This window comes from Hippoglossus stenolepis, chromosome 17 (genome assembly GCF_022539355.2).
Source record: "Hippoglossus stenolepis isolate QCI-W04-F060 chromosome 17, HSTE1.2, whole genome shotgun sequence".
Classification (NCBI taxonomy): Eukaryota; Metazoa; Chordata; class Actinopteri; order Pleuronectiformes; family Pleuronectidae; genus Hippoglossus; species Hippoglossus stenolepis.
In genome coordinates, this window is record NC_061499.1 from 12,170,485 (window position 1) to 12,197,301 (window position 26,817).

A 26,817-nucleotide genomic window follows, 5' to 3' on the forward strand; every position below is an offset into this window, starting at 1 on the left:
GACGACAGGCGATGGACAAAAAGTGAGCCAAGGAGGATTTGTTTCCACCCGTCTGGTGGTGGAAGAATGGGACATGGGCCAAGAAAGAACCCGTAAATCTTTGTATAGATCCAGGATTTTTTTTTTCAACTTCTGAAACATTCCGAGATAAGGTTGTTCTTTTATATTTTCCCCAATTTCCATGGGAATGATTCATGGATTTAGATTTTTTTATTTTAAACAGACAAATTTAGAGTAAAGATATCTATGAGTGATTGGATTTTAGGGGACTGTTGGGCCTTGCCGGAGGTATGTGCTCTGCCATCCGATTCATTCTGTAACGGCAAATGAAGGAGGAATCTTTTAAAATCGCTTGTGTGAATGTTTTTGTTATTTTTTTATCACTATTTTTTTTCTGACTCTGCTGCCACAGTCGTCCATCTGTGGCGTGCTGACAGACGGCGGACGTGCCCCCCTCTCCACACAGTAATTACAGGAAGGCGAGGAGGAGCTGCTCCAGGCACATCCTGGCACACAGCTCACCTGGAAAACAAGTTCACCTTTGGGTGAATCTTCTCTGCCGAGTGCCCCTACACTTACGTACCAAGGTGATGGGGCAGCTGTAGATAGCTTGATTTCGGTCTGTTACAGTGGATCCAGTGGTGACTATAATTTTTGTGTCCATCTATATCTTTCCTAATGGACAAATGTATTAATTCCAAACTCCAAAATATGACTAAATACACCAATTCTTTGTTGTTCTATCAGACTTTGACTGTGATATTTCTGGATCAAAATGAGCTGCTGGAGAGTGGAGAAGAAGATTATTCAAGTTTTTGTTTTGTTATGAATAATAATCAATATTAGTGTCAATATTACACCAATATTAATAATTCATACAACAATGACATTAATTGAGTAATGGCTTTTTATATTCAGGGTAAACTTTTCTTAAAGTGAATCATGAATGGGATAATTTTCAAGCTCAACCTTTTTAAAGAGAGATGAGTCATGTTGTCAGGGATGTGCTGGTGCTTGTTTTATGGCATTTAATTGTATCGTCTTTTATACAGTATCACATGTCCTGCATTGCTTGTGTCTTGTGCCATGTGTTAATGTATTTTCTTGTGTCATATGCTGCTACTTGTGTATATTTAAGTTTAACATCCAATCGAAAATAGGGACAGCAAATTAATTTAATATAATCCTTATATAAATATTTATTAATTTATAGATAAGGATGTAAGATGTAACTTGAACATGAATCTTTATACTAACCATATTTCAATTGTCACAGATTCACAGAAAGACGGCACAGAATCTTCAACCTATTTGCTTTTTTCCCTTCTTTTTCACAAATGGATGGTTGTAATGAATGTATGTTCAGCCGCTCGTCTTTTGACTTTTGTGATCCTCCCACTAATTGTCTCAGCGGGGGGAAGCTGACCAAGATGGCTGCGCTGCCCTCTGGATCACTGCGACTATCGCTGCGGCAACAAAAGAGGAGATGAGGAAAACAGCAAGGAGAAATAAAACACTTCACCCACCCCTTTCCCAGAGAACTGCCAGATCTTTATTTCACTCCTTTCTTTCCACTCTCTTCTGTCTCAGTGCCCACAAAGTGATTGGAAAGCACACGACAATCTTTTTTGTTGTCGTTCGATGGCGCGTGATAATGTGGTCATTATCATCGCTAAGGGAACAGGTTGGGGCTCAGACAGGGTTTCATTGGGGGTCTTTAAAGAACACACACACACACACACACACATATATATAAACACACACACACTCACACTTTCAGTGTGGGAAAAGAATGCTTCTAAAAGAGGGACAGCTGTTTGGGTGGCTCGGGAGGATGGCGATCAGGTTAAGGGGATGATGGCCTACTGTAGACTCCACCTGTGCATTCAGCCACGCCTGAGGCTATGTGGGGGGGAAACAGGGCTCAGCGTGGGAGTGTGTGATTTTCTCCTGTCCACTGCTGTGGCTGTGTATTAGTGTTTGGGGGCTGTCCAAACAATAATCCACAGAGCTCATTTTAATGCGATTTTGTTAAATGAACACTCACAACTGACTTCTCCTCACGAGAGCAGAAACTACGAGGCAGTGGAGTTGACTTGAAGACATTAAAAGTTTCAAAGAGCAGACAGAAATTCAAGCTCTCTGCTGGAGTGAACCATTTGTCTTTGCGCAGCATCACCAAAATTAATCTTGCCCACTATCAATCACATGGTGTGAATGCTGGGTTGGAATGTGATTAACTTTTCTCTGTGTGTGTGTGTGTGTGTGTGTGTGTGTGTGTGTGTGTGTGTGTGTGTGTGTGTGTGTGTGTCGTCAGCTGATTTCATTCCAGCTGCTCATAGAACAAGAGAGACGAGGGAAGGACAGGGAGGCAGTTAATACCAAACAAATGGGTGAAATTGATTAAATCTTGCTGTTTTATTAAATTTGAAATTCAAATGAAATGCTCCCTCTGCATGTGCTTTTGATCATAGGATGGCTTTAGAGGCCGTGCATAATTCTGGGTTATTTCCAGGTGCCTGCGTCACTATATTGGGTAACCATCCGTGGCTTGAAAAGGATTGGAACTATTCTTCACACCCAAGTTATTAAAGTTGTTCCTCGCAGTTTATAGTTTGAGTCCGAGCTCGGTTTAAATGATTTAACTGCTGCGTTTAAATGATTTGCAAAGTTGAAAAACAGGACAGGAAGAGGCGTTTTTGTTTCTTAAAGACAACATTTGTTTTCAGCTGAATGAGATGAAATTGCAGAGGCAGTGGTGGCAGTTTCCTCCCTCTCCTCCCCCAGGGCTGACTGGATACGCCCCAGGGACAGGATGGGACGGACGGGGCCGGCCTCTCATTCATCAGCCTCTCCCTCTGCACGGCTTCAAAACATCAGTGAAAACAACAGCCTGTGGATCTGAGACAAAGTGTTTCTGTCCAACACATCAGGTCGGGTCGCTTGAGACTGTCAAGACCCTGAAGCACCTTTACTGAAAAACACATTAATTTAAAACAAGTGCTGGAAGAAGTATTTAGATCCTTTACTTAAGTAAAAGTACTAATTCCACACTTTAAAAATACTCCACTACAACTATTCAAAACCTTAACGTCATTAAAATGTACCTGAAGTATAATAAGTAAACGTTCTATTTGTGCAGTAAAATGTTTTTATATTCTATCTGATGTTTCTGGATTAATATTCCTGCAGAATTTTACTGCTGCTGGTTTTTAAGGTTGAGCTCATTTGAAATACTTTATGCACTGTTGAAGTTTAATCCACAGCAAAGCATCATATTCTATAAGATTGTCCTACGTCTGTGAGAACTATGTATAAAAGTCCTTACTTTTCATAAGTTCAGAAAAACTGCCTGTTTTCAGCTTTGTGATGATGCAATTTCTACCTGATGCAATACGCTTTTATAATAATTATCTCAACACATAAAGGAACACGTCAGCCTTCACTTTAACCTCAACACATCCGGAGATACATGGTTTACGCTGTAAAGCTGTCAGATACGTGTGGAGTAAAAGGTACAATGTCTCCCTCTGAGGAGTAGTGGAGTGGAGTAGAAGTAGAATGTTGCATAAATGCCAATACTAATGTAAAGTACAAGGACCTCAAATATGTACTTGAGTAGTTGAGTCACCAGCACTGATTAAAACTGTCCGTGTCCCTCAGTGTTGTAGCTGTAGATTTTTTTTTGTTGGATAAATTGTAGGTGACACAGTTTGATTTTAAATCTTTTTTACTCTTGTTTTATTTTATTTTATTTTATTTAGTGGTTCTCTGCACTTTATCCACTTCCATGGCTCATACTGAAGCCTGGTGGTGTTTGGGCTTTGTAAATAACCTATATAAATTGTAATCAAACCTCTATAGCATTAACAAATAGATAACTGAGCAGCTACTTGACTTTTTAACCAAATCAACCCAAACCTAAACTGTGCAACAGTCTGCTCCACCACACCAGGACCTCACCAACCCTGGACACTTTAACACTCACCTTAAAATCTATTTGTTTCTCTCCGGCTTTTAAAAATAGGTTTAGACTTTTATTCATGTGGTTTAATCTTATTTCACTCTTTTGTTTTTAATGTATTTATTCAACGTCTTATTTGTTTTATCCTTTTATGTATCTTCCCTATTTTAGCTGCACAACACTTTGGCCATCGTCTGCATTTATGTTGTTATTTATATGAAAGGTTTTGTTCATGGAATGTGTATATGGGTCTTGTTTTGTTTTGTAAAGTTGTACTGGATAACACTGAACTTAACTAAACTAAACATCTGTTGTTTTTGAACTAACTTTACAAATAAGTTGACTTAACTTGACGTCGAGAGAAAATAAAAATAATAGGTTTTCCCAACAGTATCTTTCACAGGAAATCCCACATCGTCTCCCCTCGCGAGATTTCGCTTTTATAATTTACGAGCAGAAATGTTCTCGGACAGTCCGAGCTGTCCTCTGATTGGTCCTCAGGCTCCCAGCGGACACTTCAAAGACACGAGGAAACTACAACTACTAGAGCAGTGACAGAGAAACACACACTCGCACACACTATTCATCGCAGACAGTCGCTGCGAGCACAGCACACACACTCGCTCACACACATACTCCCTCTCCTCCTCACACACCAACACACACACTCAGCAGAAGACAGCACAACACGGACCATGGCTGCCACACTGCTCCGGGTAAGTTTATATTTATTGGTTTAAGTATATTTTTACCAAGAAATTGCGAAAGCTTTTCGTTTAATTTGGGTTTGATATCTTACCAGAGCTCAGTGTGTCGCAGTTATATTGATACTTTGCGGTATTTCCCCTCCTTAGTGTCCTTGTAACAATAATATTCACAGTCTATAATAATAAACTGACTATATCCATTTTCTTCAGTCATAATAAAGTTCTGCAGTTGTTTTCGTCAACGATCTGCTCTTGGATGTGGTTTAAATGAAAGAGTTGATTACGTTTAAAAAACATTTTTACTGTAACTGGATTCATATAATGGAGGAAAGTGAAATCCATTTTATTTCTATTCGTACATGAAAAAGTTTACCTGCTGCAGTGTTGTGCTGTTTTGTAGAGTGAGGCAAACAGATTGAAAAGCGTATAGCAACAGATGACCAGGGTATCTTTGCCCGACATCTTTGTGCGTAATTACGCACAGCATGTTTTAGCCGGGTCTCTGGAGTGACAGGTGTCCATGTGTGTGCGTTCCCCTCAGGAGGAGCCTCGGCTGGGCAGCACCCCGCTGGCCATGCTGGCCGCCACCTGCAGCAGGATCGGTGAGGCCGGACCCTCCTGCTCCCCTGCTCTCTCCGACGGAGCCATGGGACTCGCAAAGGGCTTTCACTCGTGGAGAGGCGGCGCCCCGGGCATGTGCCTCGCGTCGCTCGGGGTTCCCTCTGGGCCCCCCAGGAGCAGCGGGCCCGGACTGACGGAGACCTCCAGCGCTTTTTCGGTGACCACTGCCAACTCTCCTTTTGGAAACGATTTTTCGATGTACCAGCCCACTGTGCCGTCAGACAGCAATATACCCGATCCCACTCATGCGCAGCGGTCTATGTTTCTCACCAAGTTCCCCCCCTCGGTGGAAGGCATTACCGGGATATATCCGAGGATGCACGCACACCCCTATGAGTCCTGGTTCAAACCGGTGGGAGAGGTCGGTAACGGATCTTCTGCTTGGTGGGACATGGGTACCGGCTGGGTTGACGCACAGCCCCCTGCCCGGTTACCCTCACCTCTGAGCGGCTACAGCACTGACTACAGCTTCAACCCCGGTGCTCCTCAGCACCTGCTCCCCACGACACAGCATCTGTTTGACGGATTCAGGCCTCCAGTTCATGGTCCCTACACCGAGTCCACGACCACAGGGGCGTTAACAGGATCACCTGTCGTCTCTCTGCCCGCGTCCTCCCGCTCCTCCTCACGACGCTACTCCGGCAGAGCCACATGTGACTGCCCGAACTGTCAGGAGGCGGAGAGCCTGGGTCAGGGGGGCTCGAGCCCGCGTCGGAGGGCCCTGCACAACTGTCACATCCCCGGCTGTGGCAAAGTCTACGGCAAGACCTCCCACCTGAAGGCCCACCTGCGCTGGCACACCGGGGAGAGGCCGTTCGTCTGCAACTGGCTCTTCTGCGGGAAACGCTTCACGCGCTCCGACGAGCTCCAGCGGCATTTGCGCACGCACACCGGGGAGAAGAGGTTCGAGTGCTCGGTTTGCCGCAAACGGTTCATGCGCTCCGACCACCTGAGCAAGCACGCCAGGACGCACGGCGCGGACGGCTCGGATGACGGCGGCGACGCGGGACTCGGTAAAGTGAACAGCGACACGGACACCAGCCTGTCCGGGAGCCCGAGCCAGTCCCCCGGGCTGCCCGCGCGCGAGACTGTCCCCCCCGGTGAGGGACAGAGGGCGGTGGAATAAATCACACATACACAAACAAGTGGACATTAGATTACACTGAACCAGAGGAGCGTGATTTCCCGAACACTTACAAACTGAAATGGCACTTTATCATGAACTTCAGCTGTGGATAAACACTGTCTTTACCTCAAATATCATATTTGTAGCCTTCTTTGCAAAATAAATTTTTACCATACAGTTTTTAAATGTTGAAGATTTGTTAATTCTAATTTATTCTACAGTTATTCTCATTTACAATAAAACAAGAAGCCTGTTTTCACTTCTTTGTTTTGTTCTTGACAAACATGGTCAGACATTTTTTTAATTTCAGCTTTAAAGCCATTGCCCTTAAAGATTATTTAAAATATATATTTCGTTGATATACATTTTTATAAGTGAGCTTTGCCTGTTAGGACAATTTTGGCACATGTAAAATTTGATGTTGGGCCTGTTGGTCAGAGGCCTGTGATTTAACAAAAGCTTTTTTGTATATTGTTATTTTTAATTAAAGAATTCTTTTTTCTTAAAGTACGAATCTAAGCAGTGTTTAACTAATGTCCATTATCCTTCTTGATTATTAAGGTGAAATTATGGAGGAATACTTGCGGCCATTAATCAAATTTTAGAGAACTTTTTTTTACCTAAAGTTTTTTTATTCAGTTTTTCTTAGAAAAATATTTGGATTTGATTGGTTGAATTCTGGTGCCGGTTTTGACATTATTTATACAAATATTCCCCATTAAATCTAGTAAATTACAACTTTATTTAAAGTAATAATTCCTTTGAGCTGGTGTGTAACTGAGACCTGTAAAAACTAAAAGTACCTGATCAAGGTATTGAAGTTGTTTTGGTGATAAAGACCGACATCACACCTCTTTAACTGTAAAACCTGCAGAGTTGAATATTATTGCAAATGTTTACAGTGATCAGAATATTTATTATATATATATATATATATATATATATATATATATATATATATATATATATAATATTCTATGTATCAGTTGTTTTAGTGTGTATCTCCACCTAGTGTTCAGTTTGGACAGTTATCTTTTTTTTGGCCCTTTTGGTTCTTGATATTAAAGTTGAAAACAAAAGTCGGCCACAACTTAAACTTTTCTACATTTAGTTGCAACCGATTAACACAAAGGCTTAAATTCAATTGAACAGACAACATTGAAAGTAAAATATAGAGAAACTTACAAATGAGGCACTGTAATGAACTAAACATTTTTTGATAACAAACTTTTCATAAAGAATGAATAAATAAAATTCAACACAACATGTTGGTGCAGAAAATCTGCAAAACACAAGAAATTATTAAAAAACATCTTGCACATTTTTATTGTGACAAAATCCTTCATGCTACGCAACTACAGTCACATTATTTGACAGTAAAAATACACAGAAAAGTGCTGTTGTTACTCCAAACTGAGATGAGATGATTATTATCTTATTGCTGAATTATTCTCGGTCAGGAAGAGAGACCAGTCTTCATAAACACAAAGAGGGCTTACTACCCATTACTCAAGTAGCCTTGTCATAAAATAGCAAAATTAACATATCAGAATAAAAGAAAGAAATAATAATAAAATCACAATAAATAATAATTAGTGTTCAGCTATTGCTGTAAACAAGTTTGCGTTAAATAAAAAAGAACAGGATTGGGGGAAGCAAAAGTCTCATAAGATGCCATTCAACTGGCATTGTGGATCCAGAGGATCTAGTGCATGAGGAGTGTGAGGAGAGAAAGTCCACCTCTGTACCTTTACGGCTGATTTGTACCTTTGCCCAGGAGCTGCTCTCAGCCTCTAAACATATCTACAGCTCTGGATAGTGATGATCAGCAGATGCATGCACACGTTTCTGTCGCTGTTACAGAGGTCGAATGTTCAGTCATTTGATGATACACTTGCCATCAGTATTTAACATATTGATTTTCAGTCCATTGTTATTCCAGTGTTGTGGTTGTGTTACATTACCTTCGAACGCACTCGCATGCCTTCTAATGCCCAAAGAATAGCAAACAAATCATTTCAGACCCGCCATTACGGCTCTCTCGCCTTAGAGACCTCACAGTTTTCAGTAGTATAATGCAAAAACAATTGTTCAAGTGCAAGTCTAACCAGACAATCATATGAAACTATATTGTCATACATATTTATATATAAATATATATATATATATATATAATGATAGTGAAATGCCATAAAATAACATTAGTTTTCAATGCAGTTGATCGGTTAACAAAACCAAATATATAGGGACACAAAAAAACACTTTAAGACCAGGTATACACCACATGTGAGTCTTATCAAATAAAAATGAAGAGTCACTTGTGTGCTTCCGTAACAGTTACATCCTAAATCAATTCAGCAGAAGTCAGGAATTTGTCCACAGTATTATTTGAGAGGAAATTTCGTACCTCAAGCTGGCCACAAGGGGGCAGGCTAAAACAGGAAGACAGTAGAGTTCGGGGTGTTGGAGTGTCACACAGTCAAGACTCTAAAACATGTAGTGTTTTTACTGTAAATAGAAAGCAGAGACACACACACACACACACACAGGCCCATAAATTAGAGCAATAATTGCGAGACTCATGGCTAAAAAAGTGCGAACTGATCGTCCTGTACCCTAAAGAAGGAGAAGAAGCCTCGCTGCTACTGCTACAGAGGAAGAAGAGGTCGGGGGACTTGTGCTCGAAGTTTCATCTCCATTTCCTGAATACTGGCCTCGTTAGTCACACAGTCTAAGAGACCATGGGCAGTTTATAGTGTTTAACCATTATCAGTGTCTCCACATACAGCTGGTTGAAGTTTTATGAAGGTTCAGAGACAGAAGAGAAGTCTTTTAGTCCAACTCTCCTTCTAGTCTCTTGTGCCTTCCCTCTGGCCGTGACCTCTGACTTCGGCCTAGTACTGCCAGGGATCACCAAGGGGCATCTTGGGAACCTGAATGTGCATCTCCACAGGGCGGTCAGGTGGTTGGTCCCTCCTGTAGGTAACTGTCTTCTCATTGGTTGTTGGAATGTAGGACAGGTCCTGGAGGGTGACAGAAATATAACATCAGTAATAATCACACACACACACACACACACACACACACACACACACACACACACACACACACACACACACACACACACACACACACACACACACACACACACGTGTCTGCATGACTTCAGAGGACCTTACATTGACTTACATTCATTTTCTGGAGACCTTAACCATAGTTACTAGTTGCCTTACCTAATTTTTACCCTTACCTTAACTATAACCTTAACCTTAACCTTAACCTTAACCTTAACCTTAACCTTCACCTTAACCTTAACCTTAACCATAACCTTAACCTTAAACTTAACCTAAACCTAAACCCAATCTTAACCTAACCTGAAAACATGTCTTAGAAAATGTTATGATTTACGTTATGAGGACTTGGTTTTTGAAGACAATCCCCCCGAATGTGACTCACAACATTAGTAGTACCTGGACCACCAACACACACACTAAATTTAGAAATGCTTTTCTATAAACGTGGGGACTCATGAAACATACAAATCTATGCAAACCTATAGTCCATGAAGACAGAGTCCTACAATTGCCAGAATGCAAGTTAATGGCACATTTTTACAAAGCTGCATTTATGTTAGACGGAGGGGGAGTTGGAAAAGGTTTCTGTGTTTAAAAACCCGATGCACAAACCAGGGTTAAAAAGTTGCTTTCAGTTGTAGATAAATATTGTTTCCAGACAACTGTCTTTGCAGGTGTAGTCGTCACAGGGACTCGTAAATTGAATCTGACATAAAATCACTGCAGTGCTCCTTCATATTAACTGGATGTCCTAAACATTCAACCTTAGAAATAGATGGTGATCGTTCGTTACATTATGTGATCCCTGAGTGAGGAGTTTTACAACTTCCAGTTCAAGTAAATTATGAGGCACCTGTCCCCTGAGAGTGTAACGTTACAGTGGAAACACGGTGACCAGTCTATGATCTGTGGGCTCATTAAGATGATCTGCAGGGAACAATAACTGAGGAGTTCCCACTTACGTAAAACACTTAAAAACACAACAAACAAGTTTAGGCACACACGTCTCCAGAAAGCTCGCTCTTGTTCAAAATTCCATTTTCTCCTTCTTCTCAAAGGTGCTGTACATCATTGTAAAGTCACAAATCTGGATGCTGGAGATGGTGAGCTGGGATTTGAGAGGAAATGTGAAATACAGCTGTACCTTGAACAGAACTCTCAGATTTCTCCGGCCTGTTTTTAGCGGAGGGTTCACTTTGGGGAAACTATCCAAAGAATTTAGAGGGTCCCTCAAGCATCTGAGGGCTCCACAAGCTTCACCCAGCGCCTAATTAAAACCCTGCAGAGCTGAAGACCACCTCCAGTGTTTCCTGACGTTTGAGAGCTAACCTTTCCAGTGCAGTGATAAACTCTGTCCTCAGCAGTGCCCCCTGGTGACCAGACGCGTTTTCTATGTAGAAGCAAGCGGGAGACGGCCACCACCACCAGCCCGCAGAGCACCGTCAGTGCACACACGCTGAGGAACGTTCCCACCAACCGGCTGTTGCTCGTACACTCTGTGAAGACACACATTATTAAGGTCATTAGGAATCTGGACACACAGACACACATATACGTTACTTTAAAATACACACTGAAATATGCTTGTATTTGAAATATAAAGGATTGGTGCAGAGATTCCTTGTGACCCCATCCATACACAAGAGCACCACACACTCAAGCTTTAATCCTCAAACAGCACTTTGAAGACAGTGAAGGACGAAGTGTTCTCCTTTACTAAAAATATCTCTATAGACGTTAAACAGGAGCAGTGGTACAAGTGTCCAGATTTTTTAGAGTGCATACCTCCGCAAAGGCCCTTATAAAACCACATGAAATTCTATATTCAACAACATTAGCAGTGATAATAACAACAATAGATTGATACTCAAATCCAGTCCCTTATCCCACACAAGTAAAAGCACAGACGTCTTTAAAGTGAGTGTACTTCGATCATCAAGACCCAAAGTGTTTGTTGCATCGAAAAATGGACTCTGTATCTAATGATGACACATACAGAATATTGCTACAAATGTCATTAATAAGTTGTTAAAAAAGATGTGACAATTGATTTAGCTGCTTTGGTTGAAACTACTTTATATATAGTTTGGTGGTTAAGGCCACTGGCTTCCAACCTAGAGGTCAGGCCGCCTCCTGAGGGGGACGAGATAAATGTGAGGCGCCATGAGATGATTAACGTGCCACAGAAGACAAAATAAACACAATTATACATCAGCATCTGTGCTCAGTGGCTGCTGTGCCAGGGGGTGCTGTGCTGAATGGTTAGCACGCTGTGTATCTATTGGAGAGCATGTGTGGATGACGGGCTCATTGCTCCGCACAAAGAGCCCAAAGACCGCTCCGTCATTTTGTAACCCGGTTACCATGGAGACCTGGCTCCCGCAGCACCCTGGAGGGGTGGGCGTGAGCAGGAAGAGAGGGTCCCGTTGGTTGTAGGGGGGCGGTGAACTAGGGGGAAGTAAGGGGGCGGAGAGGGGGACAATGAGGAGTGCTGTTCCAAAAATTGGGAGGGCGGGGATGAACTGTTACACTTGGATGTGGAATAATGTGTGTGTGTGTGTAACCCAGGGCATGTGTGTATACTAGTGGGTTTTAAGTTGTGTGCGCGTGTGTGCGTGTGTGTGGATGTGTGTGTGGATGTTCAAATCAAGAAAGTGAACTGGGAACTGAGGGGAAATGTAAAATACAGCTGTAACACTGACAGCAGTCTTGCTGACTCAAATACACTAGAGTGCAGTAGTGCAGCAGTGGTAGCAACGGAAGTGACCTTGAATGAAAGCATGTGTGTGTGTTTATGTGTGTGTGTGTGTGTGTGTGTGTGTGTGTGTGTGTGTGTGTGTGTGTGTGTGTGTGTGTGTGTGTGTGTGTGTGTGTGTGTGTGTGTGTGTTACACCTGGTCTTGTGCTCATGTGAAGCTGGCTCAGACCAGTCTATGATTATCAGATCACACTGGTTAAACTGGTTTTACCTGAAGTATTGTCCATGTAGCCCCTCAGTGTTGCACAGGTGTTGTTGCAGGGTCCCACCTCTCTCTGTGCAAGAGCATGTGAAGAGCTGCAGCCCGAACACTTCCTGTAAGAAAGAGGCAACGCAGTGTGTCACCTTCAAATACAACTATCTCTGTAAAAGCTCTCAGCATGCTTTGTGGTGGGGAACAGAAATGGACAAGTACCCGTATGATTGGCAGGTGATTTGGCAAACAGGGCATTTCTCACAGAAGTCCCCAGAGTACCGGTGGTCGTCACACACACACTTGCCGCACACGCATTTTCCCCGCCCGCTGCATAGCAAGCCGTTGGCTGATTGGCAGGTTGCTGTGGAGACCAGACAACCGCAGCTTTCACCAGTCCAACCGTCGTCACAAAGACATTCACCTGAGACACACACACCCCGTCCTGAGAGGAGACAGACAGAGACAGTAGGGAAAGTGCGGATTAAAAAATGTAGCCTATGTGTGTGTGTGTGCTCACATTAGTACTTTTTAATATCTTGACATAAGTGCGTCCCCCTCACCCCCACACAGAAGTCCCCCTTCATAAGGGCAGGAGAAGTCGTCCCTCTCACAGTATTTCCCGTATACTGTCCCGAGCCGGCTCTCTTCACACACACACCTCCCGCAGTCACATTCTCCCCGACCACTGCAGTCCACATCAGACCCATCAGCTCTGCATTTCCAGTTTGAATCTCCGTGGTCTGGCCTCTGCTCCTGATTGGTGCCGTCCTGGGTGCCTGTGCACGGTGATTGGCTCTCGTCATGACAGCGCATTGTTGGTCCACAACTGCAGCGACATTGAGAGTGAATCCTAACGACGGTGGATTCATTGTAACCCAAGGGATGAACCATGACTCGTACGTCTTCATCTTCGCCATCATCAGGACACGAGCGCAGGCCGATGGTGATATTGAAGTAAACCTGAGCGGGAAGACAAAGACGTGAATAACAGCTTCTACTATTCTTGTCCATATACAGTATGTGTATATCTTGTAGATATGAGATGGTCAAATTGGAAAGCATACTTTTTTATTATTAGCATGTTATCAATGTGTTCGCACCACAGACTGTATATAAAGATGGAGCGATGGTGGCCAGATCTCGCTGATACACATGCTCGAGCAATCGTGAGTCAGCCTCAGCTGTCAATCATGACATTTCAACCGGTTTTTATGGCATCAAATAACTAAATAAAACCAAACTTGCCAGAAAAAATGATCACTATCACAGTACATAGTTATATGATGGGCATTTTGACTTTTTAGTTTGGTCCATGTCCAATCCGCTAACATGGAGGAGACAGGATTTATCTATTGCAGCAAGCCACCAGGGGCAATCAAGAGGCTTTGGCTTCACATTTAGGGAGCAGTCATGTCATCAAATCTTTATATAAGGTCTATGGATTCAGATGAAATACGTAATTAAATGTTGTCCCTATCATAAAGGGAAAAGAGTGATCTTCACGTGAGGTAAAAACACCAACAGAACCGTTTTAGGCCTTAAATCCTAAATCATTTAACAACCATTTATTTCCCAAGAGTTTGCTGAGAACCTAAAATAGGAGACTCAAGCAAAGTGTAAAGCTGTATTTTTCCATACATACATTACATACATCTCATTGCAAAATCTTAACTCTTAAAGGCTCAAATCGCTGCATAAGGAACAAGACTCTAACTTAATTTGAATGATTATTCTGTTGATGTGGTTTACGTGGAAAATTGTGCGTGTCAAAGCTTTGAACCAGCAATTGGGGCTTTTTTCTTGATTTTTATCACAATTCTGGTAAGTGTGAGTACTTTCTGTAATTCACTTTAATCCACCCATGGATTAAATGGCTGCCCTTCATTCACTTTGCACAATGGACTAACTGTGGAGCAGTGATTCAGCAGCTCTGTGTTTAAGAGTCCCAAAAGGTTGAGGAGGAGAGGAGTCTCACAGGCAGTTTGGGGAGTGAACAGAGAGAAACATTTATGCCCAAATGAGCTCCTGTGTCGTGCCGAGAAGTTTCAAGAAAGCTCTGAAGAGTATGCAGGACGTTTGAGTGGATGTCCAGCAACTTGTTTCTAAACAAAAATTAGTTTGGCCCTCATATAAGGCAAAGTAGGGATTTTAGGACGAAACAGGTCATGAAATCACGTGAAAATGTTTTCCTCTTAAATACAGCCTGTAATCCGCTCAACTCGGATTATTTACCAAATCTTGTCCATCACGTAAAGCTCTCAGGGAAGTCTCTGTGTGTCAAAGTAATCCAATCCAACCAATAAATGTCCTCTCCGGGAATCTTCACTCAAAGATTTCTGTATAAGTAAATCTGATTAACGTTAAGATAAAGTCTTACTCATCGTGTGTGTACTGAATGTATGTTTGTGTCTTTACCGTCTGGCCGGGCTGCACCCCCGAGCAGCTCTGGTCCTTGGCAGTGGACCCGTTAGGACAGAGAGGAGACACGGACACCCAGTACCTGCTGACTGCCTCGTCCTCCACTGACACTGACACCGTGACCTCTGACAACAGCCTCTGTGAGGAGCGAGGGTGGAAAGAGACGAAGAAGCAACATCGAAGTTACAACCTGACATCCAAGAAATTATTTAAAGCCTGCAGCGTTTTATCCTGGATGCATGGGAATGGGATGAAATAGAGCAGGGGGAACAGTGGCAGTTTAAATTGTAATCTGAAGGAGTGAATAAACTGAAACTGTGATTAATTAAAGTTGTCACATGTCCCCAGAAAGCCCTCATTGTCGTGCTTTCATTCTGACAGCGGGGGTTTATGGGAACAAGTAGGTGGGGCCAAAAATAGCATCTTTGTATTCGTCCATGATTAGGACACATGGTTTCCACGGGGATCTGATAGCTATTATAATGCGAGCTTCTGTTCGGGCTCTGCCGCTTGTGTGTTTGTGTGTGTGTGCATGTGTATGTGTGTCAGTGTGGCTGTGCACCCGGATCTGTGGATTCGGCAGATTCCCGAAGCAAACAATGGACCGCTGTGCCCGAGGCAAGATTATAGCCTACGCTGCTGCCAACTGCACAAATGCCTAGTCTCACACACACACACACACACACACACACACACACACACACACACACACACACACACACACACACACACACACACACACACACACACACACACACACACACACACACACACACACACACACACACACACTTGCCGATGCACAGAAGGCCTTACCCGTCCTTAACCTCCTGTTCTCATCTTTGTTTTTTTTTGTATCATTATCAGCTTCAGCGACTGAAAACATCTCCCATCATCTGTTTTCCCAACTTCAGAATTTCAGTGGGTTTAAGTTGCGTAAGTGTCTTCAAACTCCTGGATATACAGTATGAGCTGTTGTCACTTGGAGAAACATACCGGATTATCACTAATTCAGAATCTTCTTCTGCAAGAAGGAATGTGCTATGAGTCAGCCTGAGAGATCAAACGAGCTCCAAAGAAAACTGAGTTCATGTTGTCTCAGGAAATCAGCCGACTAATGCCTCAAAAACTTTTGAACCCCGTACTCAGGGACTCATGAATTCAGCTCATGCTGTGATTCTGTACTCCTCTCTCCAACCTTTTGCTTGTCCTTGTCCCTCTCTTTGTTGTCTTAAGGTACGATACTATTCTGTGGGAGAACTAAGCGATCTTATAGCGAGGAAGATGTTATTCTCCAAAGTTGCAGAGGAAGAGGAGAAGGGGCATAGTGCTCTGTACCTTGTATGCATCCACCACCAGCTCGATTAGGTTTGAAGCCTGGAAGATGCCTAACTTTCCCAGGTAGGAACCAGGGAGCAGACGTACCAACTCCTAGAGAAGGAGAGGGAGATGAGGGTAAAGAAATTATTTGATGGTTTTACATTAAGTCCTCGTAACAGTGAAAGAAAAAAAACCCACAGTAGCAGTAGTTAATATTATTCATATAGTCATATTTGATCCTGAAGGAGAGAGGTGAAAATGCAGAACAGAGACTGTATTTAGAGATGGACAAAATGACAGCTCCCCAAAAGTGAAGCCAAAGCATTTCAATTGCCACCTGGTGGCTGGCTGCAGTATAGGTCCTAAACCCTGTCTCCTTCATGTTAACAAATGAGACATGGATCAAACTAAAAAGTCAAAATACATGTCAAATAGAATCATTTTAGGGAGGTCTTATACCAGAGATGTGTGTTCGAGTGCAAATTTTCTGGATAAGTTTGGTTTTATTTAGTTATTTGTTGCTATAAAAACAAGCTGAGACTTCATGCCAGATGCCAGCGTTTGTGTCCAGGATAGTTTTGGCTTCATGTCTGGATAGGGGGAAGAAGTGGAGACGCGTCGTCCATCTTATATATAAAGTCTATGATTTATACCAACTCTTCAACAAAAAGGATTTGTTGTCTTGTTTACATAAATGTGAGCAGGAAACAGGTGTTTACAGGTTGTAGGGAAACCTTCAAATCTACAGTATGAGCGGCTGTCCCCTGTTACAAATGACAGTACGTGTTGCTAAGAGCATGTGTAGGAGACATTACCTCGTACCACTGGTACTGCTGCTTCTCAACAGCAAAGATGGAGTAGATATAGTTTTCAAGCAGCTTATCGGACAACTGACCCACGCTGGGATGGTCCTGCGAAAGACAAACCAATAAACTGAAATACAACTGAACCTTCTCTTCAAGTTTAATTTACTGTATTAAGGTATATCATCTGAAAGTGTTAAAATCAAAGTCGACAAAAACAATTTCCCTTCAGAAATGTACACAGTTATGTAATTGTGTGATCAGGTGAGCTTCAAGAAGTACTGTGCATATAGCTGAAGGGTTTCAACAAGTAAAAACCCAAGTAAACCAACAATAAGTGATCCTCCCTCCACTTCTTCACTGACTGTGTCTGCTTTACACATTCCTCAGTCCTCAGTGTAGCTTTCCTAACCCTGACTCCTCAGCCCTGACAGGTCCGCTCACCATCCTGGTGCTCCCTGTGTAGACGTTGTTCTCCAGGTGACACAGGCCATCGTGAGGGGTGACAATCCCTGCCAGCCGGCTGTCCAGGGCCAGGTGAGATGGCTGGTCCGTCATCAGGAGCAACAGACGCTTGGCCTCTGGTCGCCAACCTACCGCCCGCTAAAGGAGAAGCAGAAAGAAAAGAAGTCCTGTCATTTTATGTTTAGCAGTAAATTTAAAACTCCTGTAGCTTAATAAAACCCTGTAACTCTACACCTTCCATCCTTTTTTTCCCAAGTTGACAGTATCGGTTTCTTATAAAACGTTCACTTTCTCTGACAAAGCGAATCCACAGTGTGGCTTCGCGCAGAGTTAAACTCTGGTGAACTTTGAGCTGTGATATTGGCTTATTCGGATTCATGTATGTGTGACTGATCTTGATTTTCTCCAGAGAGAGACTAAAACTGCTAAAACGTACTTATATCTTAATCAAACCACACACGATGACAGATCTACGTCTCTTTTCTGCTTTGCGAGACGGGTTTTACAAATCACGTCATCTTTATTCCCACACATCACTCATGGTAGACTCACACAAGCTGATGTGGAAAATACTGTTTGTGCACAGTTTGTAATTTAAACAGTTTACACATGTGGTAATAAAGTTCACATTAAAACATGTTACTCATCTGATCTACATCAGTTCTCTTGGTGATCAGCTCTCTCTGTAAAGCCGGATTAATAGAAAAAGCTGATGAGGTTCTTCCAACAGCCACAGAGTCTCCCGCTTTATGTCTGTGACTCGTCATCGACCCTGTGAGAAAATTGGGTCTGTGTGTGCATGTCTGTGTATTTAAGGAAACCCAGTGAGCAGAGGAGTAGGCCTGACATAATGGAGGGTCTATTTCGAGACTCATGACCACCGTGGTGTTTCCCTGCAGACTGGTTACTCAGGGCCCCCTGCATGCTGTGACTCAAAGGCCTCCAGCAGCTAAAGTATAAGCAACTGTGACTGTGTGTGTGTGTGTGTGTGTGTGTCATTAAATAGTAGGATTCTAGCAGTGCTATTGAATGCTGAGTCACCATTCTCCCAGAAAGAATGCCTCTTTCTACTATGTACAGTCTTACCACCATATTTGGGCTTGACTCCCATTTTTCTCAATATATTCAAGAAACGTCTGTGTCTCCTTTGTTTGACACACCTTGATCTTTTAAGCCTGACCTCTGAGGATACACACCTGGCAGACAGCAGCTTGCAACATAGCATCCAGCCCCCCCTCAGGTGTGTCCATGTTCCCGGAGATGCGCTGGCGTTTAATCACGCGCGTGAACTCGCTCATGTTTCCTGTCATACTGAGGACGTGGTGGAAGCCGTGGGCCGGGCGACAGCGGATCTCATAATCACTGGTGGGAGACAGAGCGAGTCGCACAACTAAAAAAAGGATTTTAACTGCAACATTCAGGAATGCAGAGCTCCAAAACAGAGTAAGCAAATGCCAGAAGCCTGTGTGTTGTTTCAGTCTCCCAGTACAGGTCATCATCGTCATAACAGTGTTGCCCCCAACAACTGATAAGTCTCCCTCCATGAGTTACAACAAATTAGGAGCAACTATGGGAGCAGCTTGCTTAGATAAAGAAAGAGAAAGAATTTCCTGAGAAATGAGAGATCAGGCTTGGACAGTGTTGAAGGTCTCTATAGAAAGGATTAACCCTCTTTTTCCCAGCAATCGATAAACAAACAAATCCTGTGTCTTACCTGCAGGGGTTGTTGATCTTGGAGGGATGCACATTAATGTAAGGGGAGACGGGTTTGTCCACGAACGAGCCGAAACCCAGCCAAAGGTCCGAGGAGTGCTCCGTCATACGAAGAGACAGAGCAACGCCAACTGTCTTCAGCTGGACCGCAGGAGGGAACAGGGTGGAAAAGACAAATAAGGGTAAAGAAAAGAAGGTGCATAGGAGGATAATAACAAAAGATCAAAATCAGAGAATATAATGAATACCACAAAACTGCAACTTCAATTCCTCAATTTAAGTACATTTACATTTGTCTCATCTTGCACATTTCTAATGTTTATTCCATGTCAAATGTAGAGCAGTCATCTCATAGCATCAGTGATCTGTCACTAAGTCATTATTACTGTTTAGATGTGTGGGTGCTTTGTATAATAAACTTTCTCCTTCAAAAAAACAAGTGAAACACTTAAACACTGAGTTGTTTAAAGGAGAAATATGATGCTTTTGAAGATTTTCTCTCCTCTATTGTGTCATAAAGAATTTTTTGTGAATGTAAAAGTTCTGCGAAAATAAAATTGAGGTCCTTTCCTCTGCAGAAAACACCAATGTGACGTCACACGACATCAGGATGCCCCACATTTGCATAATACAAGCCTAGCGGCAAGTCTGGCACGCCCCCTTAACAAAGCCAGTTAAAGCAAGCATTGATTGCCGACATTTCCTACATGCCCTGGTAGCAGTTGGCCAATCAGACCAGGTCTTTATCAGGAGGGGGGCCTTAAAGACAGACAAGCTAAAACCAAGCGTTTCAGACAGACGCTGACAAGAGGAGCTGCAGCAATGGAGAGCATGTAAACCTAAAGTAATAACCCCAATTAAAACCTGAATATGAGCTTAACAGTTGAAGATTTAAAGGAACAGCTGAGCGGTTTAACACCTACATGATCCAGGTTTTCCTGCATAGAGGCTGATACATCGACCAGGTAATATAGATCCACGGGGTAACGCTCCAGCTGCTTCACAGCCACTATGAAGCTGGCTTCAGAACCTACACGCACACACACACACACACGCACACGCACACACACACACACACACACACAGATATATAAAACACACTGTGTAAAAACTGTAAATTTTACATTTGCAGGTTGAAGAGAATGTGATGAAAATGTGGTTGTCCCTCATCTACCTGGTGTGAGGGTGATGCTGATGTCGGCTGGGGACACTTGTGTGCTGCCGACAGTGGCATTGACCTCCACTTTAACCTCTGACTGTTCCATTAGCTCCGGTCCACAGCCTCTTCTTAGCAGGTTCACTGGCAGGTCGCAGCGATGGCCTGGCCACAACCCATCCTGAAAGTTCTGGAGGTCAAACGTGGAAACTGTGATCATCTTTTAATATGTTGTATTTGCAGTTTTCTAATTCACAATAACAGAAATCATGCAAATAATAGAGACACACTCACAAAAGAGAAAATAGAGAAGTAGACACAGAACAAAACAGCCACTGGACAGAAGTAAAGACACATGAACCACGTTGTTCCTGATGCAGAGAGATATATGACTATTATGAACGCACAGTATGTTCACTCAAATATCTTGTTTTTATATTTCGATTTGTACAATACTCACGTCTCCTTGAATCACTATTTATATTTCAGGGTCAGAGAATTTCCCTGTACTGCTCCAGTAAAACACATTTTCTCTCAGGTGGTTTTATTTCGTGATATTTGGTCTCTGTAGAGAACGTAGATTGCTAAACCGTTTAGAAAACACACTGGTTCCTTTCACACAAACAAACACTGCATTACTCACTATGGTTTCATTTTCCCTTTCTTTCATTGATTTGCAATGATGACATAACCATTATACTTCAAATTTAAGTGACTCATCATTTTAGAATATTAGGAAGGATGTGTGCTTACTCATCTTTGCACATCTACTCTCTGTGCATCTCATCGCTGAATACAAGGGAGATAAATCTAAATAAATACATTAATAATAACCTTTATTTACAGCACTTTTTTGTAACAATGTTATATACAAGGAAGAAACAACACCAGAGAGTAAAATAGTAATAAAGCAATGGAACATGAGCAGACAAAAGAGAATTATACAATAGATCAAATTATATAAATAAATTAAATAGGATTGGTCTAATTGCAGTAAATAAGAGTCAAGTAGGAGATCTGGTTTTGATGGGGCACTTGGCTATTTTCTTACACAGGACATAATTTGATCAGCCATGTGCTGAATAAATCTTGGTACACTGCCGATGACCTCACCACTGCCTAATAGCCAGCTGCTAAGTACTAAAGTGTCGTGTTTTGCAGCTTTACAGTGGATTGTCGACCTTTGGTCCTTAAGTCTGTGACAAACACTCACAAACACAATAGCTGCACATAAAAGTTGACCATTATATGAGTCTGTTTATATGTCACAGGCCTGACTGGTGTGAGTCCATTTAAAGAGTGTGACATGAGCAACAAGATGAAACAGACAGGGACTAAAATGGGGTAATTGGAATTACAAACAGAAATAGCCCAAGAACAAAGCAGCATATACGAGCTGAAAATGTAGCTGAAAATGTAACCAAATCCTGAACCTGAAAGCTTGGCTGAGTTTGATGTGTTTGTGCAAATCCCTGTGGCTATAATTTGTCTTGTTACAACTTTGGATGTCAGAAAGTTCCTGGGACTTTCCTTACACAGTTTGCCCCTTGAGCTGGCATTAAATGAAAGTGTCAGGATGTGAGCGAGCATATTGACTGCTTGTGTGTGTGTGTGTGTGTGTGTGTGTGTGTGTGTGTGTGTGTGTGTGTGTGTGTGTGTGTGTGTGTGTGTGTGTGTGTGTGTGTGTGTGTGTGTGTGTGTGTGTGTATAGGGGGTTAGAGAGGTGGTGTCTGAATGCTTTCACACACCAGTGAGCACCACAGCCCTGCTTAATGATGTCAGATAAGGTTATTGTTCATAGGGTGGGAAACCACCTGAACTCTGGAAACACACACACACACACACACACACACACACACACACACATATGTTGGCGGTCCTGTCTAGCCACAGGTTGTGTGTGTCTGCTAATGTGGGTTTGAGACGCTTTACAGCGTCTCAAGGCTAATTCAGGATGGACTTTTTATGAGACAGACACCAAGAAAGCACAGACAATTGCATAAAAAAACATCACAGGCGGCTGGAAATGTTCACCCACACACACATGCACAAACACACAGACACTGGGGCAGCCACTAAGCTCAGACATACACATTATATTCACATCTGTGGACAGCATCAAAGTTTTAGTGTGTGTCATCTGAGGAATGCCGCTGAATGTCTGTCACGTTATCCACACACACACACACAAACACACACAAACACACACACACACGCACACACGCACATTTTATACACTTCCCTACCTCTTTGAAGCACCAGGCACACTGTGGTCCACTTCTGAGACACTCTGTGCATGTAGTGATACTAGGAGACCAGCAAGTACTGCCACCTGAAGAGAAGAGAAGAGAAGAGAAGAGAAGAGAAGAGAAGAGAAGAGAAGAGAAGAGAAGAGATCTGTGATTAGCATATGAAAGAATGTGTGTGTGTCAACACTCATTAGCCATGCAGCTGGGCCCCCTGGATATTAAGACATCTCATGCACACTTTTGATGATCGAAGCACCACTTTGCATCTCACACGAGGCTCTTCAGGCACGACATGTTGTGGGCAAACGGCTGGGAGTGTGGGAACAGGTGCTTGGAGTTGTTTGAGTGGTGCAATGGATCATTTCCCACACCCCCACACACACACAGAGGACATTAATCATGAGTCAATCAGTGCAGGCTACATGCAGACAAATATCACTGGAGTGACACTCCTTTATACTTTCATGCAACATTAGCAGAAAAATAATTATACTGCAGATTTTCCCGAGGCATTACAGTGAGTCATGGGACTAAAATGTAGGACAGAGAAAGGCTGCAGGTTCCAGCATCATTAAACACCCCCCATTGACAAGCAGCTCTGACCCAATTAGCACTCCTAGCCTCTGGCAAACGCATAGGTGAAGCATTTAGATTGTAATTATAAAAGATCAATACATGCTGAAAAGAGGATTGCATGCTGCTCTAATGGTTGTAAGGGTTTTTCGACTCTTTTGTTAAAAAGTCCTAAACATGTGTGATCCTATATAGGCTCCTAAGGAAAAAACAATCTGTATGGATCTAAATGGTAGTCTTTTACATGGAGGTTTTGGAGAGGTCTCCCTTCAGCAGGGAGCTCGGATGAGGATGGGAGCAGATGCAGGCTAATTGCTGAGGAATGATGTCGCCTAATTGGCCCTAATGAGCCTTGACTCACCGGCACCACTGGAGGCTTGTGCGCAGACAGCGAGCACCACGCAGCAGAGCAGGAGACACCGAGGGAGCCGGAGCCAGGAAGTCATGCTATCCTCCGATCCACACCGGGACACCGACGCAGCGCAGGAGGCACAGGAGCAGGGGCAGATGCTGCGCAGCTACTGGAGACCAACCGGGGGAGACCGGGTACCGCGCGTCCGCCGCTGCACGAACAATAGCCGCGAGTGACGGACTGAGGAGCCGCGGGGCATTGTCGTTCACCCAATAACAACCCTCTAATCCCGGAGAGGTATTCACATTCCCGGGTCAAATCAGCTTACAAGCGCGCTCCCCCGTGGACCAGGAGAGGAGGTGAAGCAATCGGCGGAGTGCGGCTGCGGTGCGCGTCGCTCCATCGACTTCGATCCAGCCGCAGGTGTGCGACGTGTCCCCGGCCGCTTTCGCGATGGACCCCCCTCTGGGCCTCTCACAGGTGATGGTGACGTCTCAGCATCCCGGGACAGAGCCGAGCCGGGCCGAGCCGAGCCGAGCTACACGTGTACGCACACACTGGCACGGTTACCAACCAGCGCTGCGCTCAGCCGGCGCGCTCTGACTGAACATCCCACACTGAAAGCCGGGAGTGTGACCGAGCTTCCACCGCTGTATAGTGACTCAGGCAGGCGGCGCCATGGCAACGACGCTGTATCAGAGGGGGAGAGAGAGTGTGTGAGTTAAAGAGGGTGGGAGGAGAGACGAATAAGGAGAGAGAGGAGGAGAGAAGGAGTGGTGGTGGGTGCATTCCGAGTGAACCCTGGCCTTGAATTGAACACTGATGTTTATATTGCCTCTTCAGGGAGTCGTTTCACCGCACTGTGAGGGCTCCTGTGTGTGTGCCTGTGTGTGTGTGTGTGTGTGTGTGTGTCTGGGGGTGGGGTGGGGGGCAAAGCATGTGTAGATGGATGAAGGGGTAAAGGGAGAAAAGAGGGGAAAAAAGAAAAACTCAGAGCTCTTGCAGAAGGGGCTCACAAGCCGGTGCTAAAGGAGGATGGGGGAAGTTGTGTGCGTGTGTGTGTGTAAGGGGGTCCATTGTGCACAGATTCCAATGACATGGAGTAACCTCGCCTCGCCGGCTGCTCCGCTAAGCAGGAGCCAAAAGACTTACTAAACAACTCAACACTTTAAGCCGGAGGAAAACAAGAGACGAGCGAGGACAAAAGGCACAACGGTCCACCATCTTTAGCCTGGTCCAGCACATACAGCAGACATGTTTTGCTTGGCAAGAAGCCTAAACAGTGAGTGATTGTGAGTGTGCCAGTATCGCCAGAACCAACGCAGCTCACTCAGCACACACACTCTCCCACACAAGTCCCTTATCAACACGATTTGACCCCATCTGTCACTCAGGAGCCTGGAGCCGGGGCCACGCTATGCCTCGCCTCTCATTCATTCACATCATTTGAAAAAAGGGAATTTTGTAAGGGTTGGGGGTTTGACACCTTCCCATCCGTGCCCTCTTAGCAGTCACTCTTAATTATGGTAATGATGCAAACACACACCCCATCACTGAAAACAGAAAATTGTTGGACCAACCTAGAAAATGTCTTAATTTTAAATTAAAGTTAACAGTTGTGAGAGTATAACTTGTTGAATTTAAGAACAAACTTAATTCATTTATGTGTTACCGCATGGAAGTAATTTTTTTAAGTTGGTCCAACTATTTTCTCTTTTTCCTTTTGCTCTAAGTGTGTGAAACATCTGAAATCCAGATCTTATCCACAGAGCCTCTGCTCTCCAGCCAGGCCAAGTCTCTGCTCTGAGGATAGTTGTGGGGGCGGCTGGAGGACAAAATATGGATCTATTCCCTGCTGAGCAACTTGATAATCGACTCTAATGTAAACACTCCCCCATAGTCTGTCAATACTGGTCAGCATCAGCATCTTAATGACAGTAGTCACACTCGTAAAGCCGACACGAAACCCTCCTCTGTCAGTCCTTCCCCCACCTTTCTAACCTCCCTGCCCTCAACTGTCTTTTCTCCTTCTCTCCCCACGGTGTGTTTGTGTTAGCAGTCTGCTGGGCTTTCCATCATGCTGGTCTGGTCTCATCACTCACCCTAAAACAAGCCTTTGAAAAACTGAGGACCGGCCAAAATGTCCTCACCCCCGTAAGGTCTATATGCTCAAAATGCTCCTGACAAAAATATAATTAAAAGTACACACTTGCAGGCACATCATCCTGGTTCAAGTCCACTTGTCAACTATCAACCCCCCTCCTACCAAACACCTACCCAACTTTCTTTCTGAATCACCGTTCAACGTCAGCACATCTCTTTGATTTTCTCCCACACAATATGGGGAACAAAGTAGGTGTCAAAGGTGAGATGGGACCCACATGGGGATTCCCACTAACAGACCCAAATCAATTTGAAAGGAGAAAAAAATAGATGACATTTGGCGTAATCTGATGCAGGGAAATTTTCCCCTTCTGTGTGTGAATGTCAGCGTTTGTCGCAGCCTTAAAAATATTTTGCGTTTACTCTCCTTACGGAATGTGTTTTATCATGATTCAGTTGTAAGCTATGTGAATTCACCTCTGGTACTATATAGGAACATGTGGCATTTAATGAAGTGAATTCCCCCTTATCACCATCCAAAACCTACCTGACAACAGCTATACAGTTCAACACACACCCTGCGTAGTCTTGTTTGTCTCAGACTTTCACTTCTGTCAAAACTACATATCACAAAGTCAGGGATTTATATTTGGACAGACAGATATTACTTTGTGACCACTATGAAAGTGTAAAAATAGCACATATAGAGGAACCTTTGTGTGTTCCTGTTTTCTGAGTATTTACGTATTCCTAACAACGCAGACAGAGTCGCCCCTCTTTGGAAATTCAACGTAGAACTGAAAGGATTTTTGAGGTGATAGTAAAAGATCACCGTCACACTTACATGATCCGGTCTGAGCCTTAGTGTTTCTGTTTTTACCACTTCACTATTTTGAATGTCACAGTGGGAACAGCAGCCAAGTTGTTGTATGATGTAGATCGCAGTTCTTTGAAAACAGGAAGCACTAATCTGGTTTGGATCCTTAATCTGTATGTGGTCGATTGTTTTAAAATGTTGTATTTATCAGGGAATGATATAGAATGATACAAACATGATATAGTAACACCTTGACCTTACTATGAAAAGTGACTTGAGAGAATGTCTGTTGTGATGTGGTGCTATAGAAATAAAATTGAATTGAAGTGAATCGTATTGAATTGACTATGTCACCAGTGGTAAAAAGTATTTTTACTGTAAAAAACAGTTTTTATGTGTTATT

General features: G+C 43.4%; 2 protein-coding genes across 3 annotated transcripts; one reads left to right on the top strand and one right to left on the bottom strand.

The window, feature by feature from the left end:
* Nucleotides 1–4,260: 4,260 nt before the first annotated feature.
* On the top strand, nt 4,261–6,932 carry sp8a (sp8 transcription factor a). Its single transcript, XM_035183100.1, has 2 exons — nt 4,261–4,680; nt 5,213–6,932. Exons 1-2 carry the CDS (start codon nt 4,660–4,662, stop codon nt 6,416–6,418), a joined length of 1,227 nt encoding a protein of 408 aa, XP_035038991.1. The 5' UTR covers nt 4,261–4,659; the 3' UTR covers nt 6,419–6,932.
* Nucleotides 6,933–7,728: 796 nt separating this feature from the next.
* On the bottom strand, nt 7,729–24,377 carry itgb8 (integrin, beta 8). 2 transcript variants are annotated; one of them, XR_004698811.2, is made up of 16 exons: nt 23,504–24,377; nt 22,567–22,652; nt 20,339–20,510; nt 20,088–20,194; nt 19,166–19,305; nt 18,648–18,813; nt 17,431–17,589; nt 16,999–17,094; nt 16,202–16,294; nt 14,861–15,001; nt 13,006–13,405; nt 12,665–12,887; nt 12,461–12,564; nt 10,822–10,988; nt 9,034–9,441; nt 7,729–8,926 (listed from the first exon to the last, which is right to left on the bottom strand). XR_004698811.2 is itself a non-coding variant. In XM_035183669.2 (15 exons), exons 1-15 carry the CDS (start codon nt 23,586–23,588, stop codon nt 9,313–9,315), a joined length of 2,268 nt encoding a protein of 755 aa, XP_035039560.1. In that variant the 5' UTR covers nt 23,589–24,377; the 3' UTR covers nt 7,729–9,312. The 2 variants fall into 2 exon arrangements, 1 of the variants encoding a protein (XP_035039560.1); XM_035183669.2 differs by having other exon boundaries at nt 7,729–9,441.
* Nucleotides 24,378–26,817: the final 2,440 nt, after the last annotated feature.